This window comes from Prionailurus bengalensis, chromosome B2 (genome assembly GCF_016509475.1).
Source record: "Prionailurus bengalensis isolate Pbe53 chromosome B2, Fcat_Pben_1.1_paternal_pri, whole genome shotgun sequence".
Classification (NCBI taxonomy): Eukaryota; Metazoa; Chordata; class Mammalia; order Carnivora; family Felidae; genus Prionailurus; species Prionailurus bengalensis.
In genome coordinates, this window is record NC_057349.1 from 53,914,526 (window position 1) to 53,925,970 (window position 11,445).

Below are 11,445 nucleotides of genomic sequence, written 5' to 3' on the forward strand. Positions count from 1 at the left end.
GCTGGTACAAATGCACCTGCAGTTTTAGTCCACTTTGTGGAAATGCAAACAGATTCATCAAATACTAGCTAGGATGTAAGTAATCAAACACCATGTTCTCCTTTAGACCAGCAAAAACAAGCCTTCAAATGAGAAAGTAAATATCTGCTGGGCATAAATAACAGACATAGATAAAGTCAGCTGAAAAATTAACAGACAGTATTTCTCCCAAAGAAATACTGCACTTGTAGAATCAAGGTGACCTTGGTGACTACTACTATCTTATTTACACAATGAGAAAATTTGTTCCCAAACTCATAGAGTAACAACATTGTTGTTTGAAAATCTATCAGTAAGAATGAAATAGCCCTTCCATGGCTGGTCACTGACACACAGAGAACAAGCCACATATCAAACCAAGTGCAAGGCTACAGATAAGAGGGTTCTGGGCCAACAATTAGTATGTATGTTAATTTTGTAGTTTTTAAGTTAACAGGACTCTGGGTCCAAACTGTAGTCCAGACGTGACGTTGAACTCTTACACACAGCCCTAATTGGCTTTGAACCTATCAAAATACTGTTTCATTTAAATTTCATCTACCTCTACCTTCCTAAAAATTTCCTAATTACTCTATTGCTTTGTCTTGTGAGATGCCTTAGTTCCTCTGCTGTGTGATCTCACGCATTGTAGACCACTGTCAAAATCATAAAGGGGATTTTGTGGGACCACAGATAGGTTAGGTGATCTTGGTCTGATAGGGCTAGGAGGAAAAGCTTTAAAAGTATATTCTCAGTTAACACATGTTTTCATAAACTGTATCTGTTCACATTCGTTAATGTGTAAATACTGAAAAGAAAAAAGTTGGCCACTATTTAGTAAGGAAGTATCTGAGCAAACAACGAAAGAGCATTTTAACACTACTGATCTAAATTATCTAGAACGATATTTGTATTGAAAGAGGGGGAGGAGAAGAAAAAAATTAAAAAGTAGAAGAAAGGTGGGGAGAGGGAGACAGATTAAGAAAGAAAAGCCATCTATTAATACTACTTTGGTACCGTAAAAGCCTAGAGGAACGCAACCGCCGCATCTCACAGTTCCTTTCCACTTTTCAAATATACGCGGGACGGTCTCGGGCGGCACTAGAACTACAACTCCCAGGTTCCTGCGCGGCGCGGAGAAGGCAGGCCGGGACTGTGCGAAAGAGACTCCGGGGGATAGCGGGCCACAGCCGGCCGCTCCTCCTTTTAAAGCGGTTTCGCACCTCTTTCCGCCCGCGGCGTCGGTGGCGTCGATGGCGGCGGCGGCGGCGCCATCCACGCAGGGGCGGGTCACGGCGGCGCGAAGCGGTGCTGGGCGGGAAGGGAAGTCGTGGCGGCGGCGATCGTAGCAGCGGTGGTGCTGTCAAGTTAGGCCGTCGGAGGTGAGTGGTGGAGCGTCGGGCCGCGGCGTTCTCAGCCGCGCCGCGAAAGGGCTTTGTGTTTTGTTGAGTGTGCGGCCTGCCGTGCGCCCGCGGGGCGAAAGCCTCGGCGTCTCGGGCCGAGCCCAGCGTTCGGGCCTGGTGCGGGTCCTAACGACGACCCAGCGGTAACAATGGCCGCCCGGCCGCCCCCGGTCCCCTACGCCGGCCCCGGTGCTCCCTGTTGTCGCCGCTCTGCCCGCGAGAGCGACATTTTGAGACAGGATCGCCCTTCGGCGGTGAGCGCGCATCCCTCCTCCTCGAGCAGATAGGGGAATTCGCAGGGGCTGGCGAGTCGTTTTCGGCGTCCGCTCCCCATGGCTCCGCGTCTGCTGAGGCAGAACGCGACTCCATGGAGTTCTGTTCTTAGTCGGATTTGCATGCAGTTGTGCTGTTAGGTTTCCTCAAGAGCTCGTGGTTTTAAAAAGCTCTTTCTTTTTCGTTCCTTTTGGGAAAGTCTCTTCCACCAAGTACGTGGCTGTATAGATAAGCGTGTTTTGGCTTATTTTTATAGATAATAGAATCTGTCCCTCCAGCTGGGCCCGAGGCATCTGAGTCAACAACGGATGAAAATGAAGATGACATTCAGTTTGTTAGTGTAAGTAGCAACGACATTCGGGTTTTTCCTAGAGTTCCAAGACTGCGCGTGGTAAGCCATTATGTGATTGTACTGCACCTGTCCACCCCTCATTGAGCAACTGTGTACGAACGTCGGATAGGTACTAGACACCGGGGAGCGTGGCGTAGGATTAGGAAATTTACCCAAAGAGGCCTCTGAGCAGCTGCGGTAGCCGTCACAAAGACTGCCGAAAGTCCGTGGTGCTCACTCCATCACGCTTCTCGTGCGTTTACTTAGCGCTGTTTTAATGCTTAGTCTAGGCGTGTTTCCAAGAGGGACAAGGTTGTCCTGTAACAGATGACGATGCAGGCGAGAGAGAGAGGACAGGTGATGATGAGGAAGGAGGTAGAGAACAAGAAGGCTTGCAAGAACTCAAAATCTGAGCGTTATGTAGCTGCATAACATGAAGGCGACTAGCTTGAAGACTTCCCTGACCTGTGAGATCATGGTGTTTGTTACAGCATAGTGCAGGAGTTGATGTTCATATGGAGATCCCTGCATCACCAGGAACACACATATTTTTCAGAATTTCGTCCCTTCGGGTCAGTGGTCTTTAAGCATTACCAAGCGTAAATGTGCGGATTGCGGGGCCTCACCCTTCCATTCCCACTGACTCAGAATTTGTAGGTGGGACCTAGGAGTCTTCCTTTTGGAAAGATGAAAGGACATATGAATCTCTGAACCACAGTTTGTAAAGCCTTGGTTTAGGCAGAGTGGGGGTTATGACGTATTTGGAGATGATTTTCACCCAAAACTGTAAAGAATTCCAAAGACTCAGCTTAGAGTGGTGTCTTAGCTACCTAAAAACTTGTCCAAACCAGTAATTACTTGAGGTTTGCTGTGAAAGGTGTATAATTTTTTTTTAAATGAGTGCCTGTTTAATGTATGTTTGTTCTTGAATTGCTATAGATTTAGGGCAACCTGATAAACCACAATTTTTTTCATAAATTGTTTTTTAAATCAAATAAATTCTCATCTTTAAACGTTGTGGTGTTAACATGTTGTTTCTTGTAGGGTCATATAGAAATTCTTTACAAGATTATTTCTGTGACATTCTTGCCCATTAATTGTACACATGGTACTCCCCCTTTTTTTTGACACTTGGTACTTTATAAATTTGGGGGTACAAAGAGAGGTTGTATGCTAACTCTGCCTTCCCTGTGTTGTGGAGTAAATGATGTAACTATGAAAATTGAAGATCCACAGTGTCTGTTTTTGTAGTGAAAAGTATTTGGAAAGAGTATTTCATGGGTCTTCAGGAAAAGTAATTTTGGTTCCTCCTGACTGTGGTATAAAAATCAAAGCAAATGGGACATTATGATCTTCATGATATTTTGTGCAGCCAGAACTAGGAGTGGCATAGATGTTATATGACACATGCCTTTGAGAAATGGAAGGACTCTACAAAGTTAAGGTTGGAAAAATGAATAGGTACAGGTTTGTGTAACACTCTGTGGATTAAAGTATTATATTCTAAATTCTTACTGAGTTGCTATCTGATTGAGTTGCTTACTGAGGTTTAAAACTCTTAATTTGAATTTAATTTTAAATACAGAGAATCTTTTGTATCTTTAAAAAAAAATTTTTTTTTAATGTTTATTTATTTTTGAGAGCGACAGAGACAGAATGCGAGTGGGTGGGGACAGAGCGAGAGGGAGACACAGAATCCGAAACAGGCTCTGAGCTGTCGCTCAGAGCCCGACGTGGGGCTCGAACTCACGAGCTGCGAGATCATGATCTGAGCCGAAGTCGGACGCTCAACCGACTGAGCTACCCAGGTGCCCCTGTATCTTTGCATCCAGAGTTTTGTACCTCCAACTTGATAGAACCTCTTATTTAGCCTTGTTTCCAAAAATTGATCAAATATTTGACAGCTCCATAAGGAGAAATGAATTATATAGGCATACCATGTTTTATTGCACCTCACAAATGCTGTGTTTTTACAAGTTGAAGGTTTGTGGCAACCCTGTGTCAAGCAAGTCAGTTGGCACAATTTCCCAATAACATCTGCTCACTCTTGTGTCTTTGTCATGGTTCAGTAATTCTCACAGTATTTCAAGCTTTTTCATCATTATTTTGTTGTGATCTGTGATCAGTGATAAATCACTGAAAGATCAAATGATGTTTAGCATTTTTTAGCAATAAAGTATTTTTTAATTAAGCTGTGTATGTGTTTTTTAGACATAACACTATTGCACACTTAAAAGACTACAGTATAATATAGACATAACTTTTATGTGCACTGGGAAACCAAAAAATTCATTTGACCCACTTTATTGTGATATTCACAATATCATTCCTGGCAGTATTTTGGAAGTATGCTTATGTGGATCTAAGTAGAATTGCAGTATCAGAAAGGAGAGTAGGGATGCGTGGGTGGCTTGGTTGGTTGAATGTCCAGCTCATGATTTTGGCTTCAAGTCATGATCACATGGTTCATGGTTTGAGCCCCATGTTGGGCTCTGCGCTGGTGGCATGGAGCTTGTTTAGGATTCTCTGTCTTCCTAGGCCCCTCTCCTCTGCTCACACACTGTCTCTCTCTCAAAATAAATAAGTATAACATTAAAATCTAAGAAAAAAGAGGGGCGCCTGGGTGGCGCAGTCGGTTAAGCGTCCGACTTCAGCCAGGTCACGATCTCGTGGTCCATGAGTTCCAGCCCCGCGTCAGGCTCTGGGCTGATGGCTCAGAGCCTGGAGCCTGTTTCCGATTCTGTGTCTCCCTCTCTCTCTGCCCCTCCCCCATTCATGCTTGTCTCTCTGTCCCAAAAATAAATTAACGTTGAAAAAAAAAAATTAAAAAAAAAAATCTAAGAAAAAAGAGGGTAAAAATATTTCTGTTGCTTTTAAATGGTTACACACACACACACACACAAAACTGATGATTTAATTCTACTTTATTTTTTAATTTAATTCTACTTTAAAATACATTAAGAGGGGCACCTGGGTGGCTCAGTAGGTTAGGTGTCCGACTCTTAATCTCAGCTCAGGTCATGATCTCACGGTTCATGAGATTGAGCCCCAAGTTAGGCTCTGTGCTGACAATATTGAGCCTGCTTGGGATTCTCTGTCTCATTCTGCCTGTCCCCTGCTTGTGTGCACGTTCTCTCTCTCAAAATAAATAAATAAGCTCTTAAAAAAACTCTTTAAATAAAAATAATAAAATTAAATAAAATACATTCAGAAACAGAATTTACTTCCCTTTGTAACCCCATTCTGTGCTGGCTTCCACCAGGATGTGCTTATTTCTTCATGTTTTTTATATTACCATCTAGTAAAGATGAAATGCTGCTGGGTATGGTTCTCTGCTTGAGGATTCTTCAGATACAAAAAGAACATTTTTTTGTGTTCCTTTTATATCTTTTATCAAGAAGTATGTTACTGGGGTGCCTGGGTGGCTCAGTCAGTTAAGTGTCTTTCTGCCCAGGTCATGATCTCACAGTTGATGAGTTCAAGGCCCACATTCAAGCTTTGGATCCTCTGTCCCCCTCTCTCTCAGCCCCTCCCCCGCTTGCAATCTGTCAAAAATAAACATAAAAAAAAAAGTATGTTACCACTTGATGTATTCTAGTATGGATTCCTTAGTCTTTTCATATAAATTTCTTTCCAGCCTTCATTTTGCATTAGAGCATCTCCTTTGTGTTCTGCCATATAAATATATATGTATGTGCAGCTAAATAAACACAATATCCTGAAAGAAAGGAATGATAGAAATTTGGGGGTACAAAAAAAGCCCTTTGTTATAAATTTTACTATAATATATATACAGAAGACTGTACTTCCTCATTGTTAGTCTTCACTCTATTTCAATACATTACTGTTTGTCTGGATTATCTTGTTACTAGTCTTCCCACACTTCATACTTTCCTCATCTTGAAACAGAGCTCTAATTGTTGTTCCTATCTCAACACTATTGATTGATTCATTTACCTATAGAATAAAATCTAGGTTTTTGAGCCAGGTATTTAAGGCTTCATGTGTGTTGCAGGTAGTATGTATGTAAAGAAAGAATTGAGAAAATCAGGGCTTCATGTTTGCTTGTGTAGGATGTGGAAGGTAAAGCAGAGCTATTGAAGAACTATGCAATTTTGAGCTTAGATAACTAAAAGATTATTGATAGTCATACATTTAAAAAATACACTACCATGAGGTCTGTGTCTTTTTTTTTTTTTAATTTTTAACGTTTTTTATTTATTTTTGAGACAGAGAGAGACAGAGCATGAACGGGGGAGGGGCAGAGAGAGAGGGAGACACAGAATCGGAAGCAGGCTCCAGGCTCTGAGCCATCAGCCCAGAGCCCGACGTGGGGCTCGAACTCACGGACCGCGAGATCGTGACCTGAGCTGAAGTTGGACGCCCAACCGACTGAGCCACCCAGGCGCCCCTGTCTCTGTCTTTTTAATACCATCCCTGTACTCTTCCCATTTTCAAAGGAATCCACATAGTTTTATTCCTCTATGTAGATTTAGTTTTTCTTTGGGTTTTGTCATTGTTACTTCTTCATCTCCTCTGAGTCTTTCATGTGCTGCTTTTGTTTCTGATTATTCTGTTCCACCTACAAGACTTCCTCTCTGGAGGAATTCTTGCTAATTCCAACAACAACAACAAAAACCTATTGATTGTAAATGCAAGTTTGGTTTGAATGGTTTTCATGACTTGTGAATTTGCTCAATCCTTTTTTAGGAAGGACCATCAAAACCTGTTCTTGAATACACTGATCTGGTCTGTGGTGATGATGAAGAACGTAGCATCTATCATAGTGATGTAAGTACATTATATCTGTGGTTTTTCAGTTCTGTCATCAAGTGCAAAATGTGTTAGAGGTGGCTTGAACTGGCTTGCAAGAACTGATGGTTCGATTTTCAGGAGTTTTATGAGCTGATTTGTTAAACATAGCCGTTATTAAAAACTAAAGTGTATAAACCTACAAGGAAATAAATTACTACATTTAAGGTAGTAAATACTCAAAACTCCTCATAACTTTATTTATTTACGTCTGTTGTATCTGTATGATAGAAATATTTTATAACAGCATACTCCTCCTGCAACATGATTGGAGTATTTACACCACGGTAATCAGCAAACTCAAAATTGGGGCTTGATTAATTATTTATTGATTATCTGAACTTCAGAAAGTGATGGATAAAATGTTAATGTAGAGTAAGCCAAAAGATGTAAATTACTAAACTGTATGTAATATGAACAATTGAGGAAAACTTGCATTATTTGAAAACTCTCCTTTGATTCAACAAAGATGTTGATATCATTGGTGACTGAGTGGAGTTCTGATATAAGTCTTCATTTTTTTCACTTTTTACCTTATTTGTTAAATGAAAACGTTAACCACTTTTTACATTGGAAGTATACTCATTTTTAAATCATACGAGCAGCTTCTTTGTTGGATGATAAACATTTGTAGTCAGATTTCATGACGTTACTGGTTATAAAATTTTGAAAACTGGGGTGCCTGGCTGGCTCAGTTGGAGGAGCATGTGACTTGATCTCAGGGTTGTGAGTTTGAGCCCCACACTGGGTATAGGGATTACTAAAAAATAAACAATAAATAAACTTAAGAAAACAACGTGGTAGTGAATTTTTCAACAAATAGCAAGTCGTATTGAAGTTATAGGTACAAACTGAAAGGCAAGGTAAGTGATTTAAAATTTATTTCTAAAATCATTAACAAATTTTTTTAATGAGGTTATTTTTGGTTTTTTAGATATAGGGCTCTGTTACTTCAACCTAGAGTGCTTTCTCTTTCTTTCTTAAAGTTTTTTTTTTTTGTTTTTTTGTTTTTTGTTTTTTTAGTTTATTTATTTGAGAGTGACAGAGACAGCACAAGCAGGGAAGGGACAGAGAGAGAAAGGGAGAGAGAATCCCAGGCAGGCTCCATGCTGCCCATGGAGAGCCCAATGCAGGGCTTGAACTCATAAAACCACGAGATGATGACCTGAGCCGATACCAAGAGTCTGACACCTAACCAACTGAGCCACTCAGGCACCCTGTAAGTTTTTATTATTATTTATATTTATTTTTGAGACACACACACACACACACACACACACACACACACACAGAAAGTGGGGGAGGGGTGGAGAGAGAGGATCCCAAGCAAGCTCCACACTCAGCGCAGAGCTCAACACAGGGCTCGAACTCACAGACCATGAGATCATGACCTGATCTGAAATCAAGAGCTGGCCACTTAACTGACCGAGCCACCCAGGCACCTTCAGGTTATTTTATTTAATTTTTTTTAAGTTTATTTATTTTGAAAGAGACCATGTGAGCAGGGGAGGGGCGGAGAGAGAGACAGAATCCCAAGCAGGCTTCACACTGTCAGCACAGAGCCCCACTCAGGGCTTGAACTCATGAGCTATGAGATCATGACTTGAGCCGAAATCAAGAGTCAATGCTTAACTGACTAAGCCAGCCGCCCCCATTAACAGAAACTTTTACATCAACTCTTAAAGTGTTATCGTGAACTTGACTTATATATGTAAAATTATTTTTCAGATTCTGTTCCCTAAAATGCCAAAACGACAGGGAGATTTTTTGCATTTTTTAAATGTGAAGAAGGTGAAAACAGACACAGAAAGAAATGATAACAGAAATCATTGTGGACTGTCCAAGTCAGAGGAATCAAATTTCAAATATGTTGAAAAACCAGTCATTGAAGAAAATCCATCATGTTCATCAAAGGAAGAAACAGATAATCTTGTGCTTCCAGATTGTTGGAATGAAAAACAAGCATTTATGTTTACAGAACAGTACAAATGGCTTGAAATAAAAGAAGGTAAATTAGGATGTAAGGATTGTTCAACAGTTCGGCATTTGGGATCAAAAGCAGAAAAGCATGTCCATGTGTCCAAGGAATGGATTGCATATTTAGTAACCCCTAATGGCAGTAATAAAACTACTAGACAAGCTTCTCTGCGGAAAAAAATTAGGGAACACGATGTTTCTAAAGCCCATGGTAAAATTCAGGATCTGTTGAAGGAATCAGTTAATGACTCAATTTCTAATTTAGTGCATAAAAAAAAAAATAAAAATATTGATGCTACCATAAAAGTTTTCAATACAGTTTATAGTTTAGTAAAACATAATAGACCTTTGTCTGATATTGAGGGGGCAGTAGAATTACAAGAGAAAAATGGAGAGGTCAGCTGTTTAAATACACGATACAGTGCAACAAGAATAGCAGAACATATTGCAAAAGAAATTAAAATGAAGATATTTAAGAATACGATAGAAGAGAATGCCAAAATCTGCATCATAATTGATGAGGCATCTACAGTTTCAAAGAAAAGCACTCTAGTGATTTATCTCCAATGCACAGTTCAGTCTGCTCCCGCACCGGTTATGTTGTTCGTTGCTTTAAAAGAATTGGTCTCCGCCACAGCAGAGTTTATTGTCAATACGTTATTGAATACTTTAAATGATTGTGGGTTTACTAATGAATATTTGAAAGCAAATTTAATTGCATTTTATTCTGATGGTGCTAATACAATGCTGGGAAGAAAGTCTGGAGTAGCTACAAAGTTGTTAGAATATTTTCCTAAAATCATTATTTGGAACTGTTTAAATTATCGATTACAGTTGTCACTTGATGATTCAATATCTGAAATAAAACAAGTTAATCATTTTAAACTATTTCTTGATAAAATTTATTCCATTTATCACCAGTCTAATAAAAATCAAAACAAGCTTTTAGAAAATGTAGCTAAAGATCTTGAAATTGAAATTGTTAAAATTGGCCGGGTAATGGGACCAAGATGGACAGCATGTAGTTTACAAGCTGCTACTGCTGTATGGCATGCATATCCTGTATTATATATGCATTTTTCTCATTCTTGTTCTGGTTTGGCAAAGAGATTATCTAACATTAATTTCTTACAAGACCTGGCTTTAATGATTGACATTCTTGAAGAATTTTCACTACTTTCAACTGCATTACAGTCAAGATCAACTAACATTCACAAAGCACAAAAATTGATCAAACGCACCATAACAGCTTTGGAAAATTTAAAAATCAGTACTGGAAAGCATGAGTCTCAAATTGAGGGTTTGATTAAGTCAGATAAGTTTAAAGATATTCCATTTAATAAAAACAATGAATTTAATGCTCTTCCAAGGAGTATGTTACTAGAAAATATAATTGAACACATGCATTTACGTCTTTTATCTGACAGAAACCATGACGAAAGTATTTTTAATTATTTTGACTTGCTAGAACCTTCTACATGGCCTTATGAAGAAATAACTTCACCATGGATAGCTGGTGAAAAAAAATTATTTCATCTATGTGAAATTTTAAAATATGAAATTGATTTGAATGATTTTCAAGAATTTGTACATGATAATATAAAATCAAACAATGTTTCAATTCCTATAGCTATACAAAAAGCTAAAAAGATAGTTAACACTATTGCAATCAATAATGCTGAAGCTGAAAGAGGTTTCAATTTAATGAATATAATTTGCACAAGGGTGAGAAATAGCTTAACAATAGATCACATATCAGATTTAATTGACAATAAATTTATTGGGGAAGGAGTTAGCAGATTGGGATGCAACTCCATTTGTAACGTCCTGGTCAAATTGTAACCATAGGTTGGCTACAGATAAAAGAGTTAGGCAAAAATCAGCAAAAGCCTTCTGTGAGAATCAGTTGGCTATATGGAACTTACAATAAAGGGTATTGTGTATGTTTTTATCATTTGTAAATTGTGTGCTATACATCTCTTATACATAAAAAATTCTTTGAAAGTCAATTGTTAAACTTTTATTAACATGTTGTTTAAAAGGCATTCTCCAAAAAGCTAAAGTTGATTGTTTTTAGGAGTTACATAGTTAGAGATTAGCCCACGTCTGCTAGAGGGCCATGATATATATTCTGTACAGAACATCCAGCCATTTCCACTTTTGCTGTCTTACTTTTTACTTAAGATGCAAAAGAATAACAACCCAGTCAAGTTCTAAGCCCTAGAAATTATATGGATGCAAAATGAAATAAAAATTGCAAACCTTTTGGCTCTTTCTCATTTCTGTATCTGTGCTAATACAGTAATCTCTAGCACGTGTGGCTATTAAGCACTTGAAATGAGCTCAGTAGGACTAAGCAAATTTTTAATTTCAATTAAATATAAAAAAGTGTAAAATATTTTAAAAACTCAACTTTTAGAAATACATTTGTTACCTTGCTTATGATTCTTGTAGCGTGCCTGTCAGACTCATGTGTCATGTCTAGTATTACATAAAAACACATCACTGAATTGGTGTCAACAGATTCAGTGCACATAACTTTTTTTCTATGAATTGATATAGCATTTTTATCTGAGTATTTTATATAGACAACAGGAACTGGTGATACTTATATAAATCATACTGGTAATT

General features: G+C 38.8%; 1 protein-coding gene across 1 annotated transcript; it reads left to right on the plus strand.

The window, feature by feature from the left end:
* Window positions 1–524: 524 nt before the first annotated feature.
* KIAA1586 (KIAA1586 ortholog) lies at window positions 525–11,080 on the plus strand. The gene is given in 5 exon segments (XM_043591704.1): window positions 525–1,675; window positions 1,951–2,034; window positions 6,736–6,816; window positions 8,566–10,578; window positions 10,580–11,080. Coding segments are annotated over 5 exon segments (2,448 nt in total). The 5' UTR covers window positions 525–1,570; the 3' UTR covers window positions 10,745–11,080.
* The last annotated feature ends 365 nt before the right edge of the window (window positions 11,081–11,445 follow it).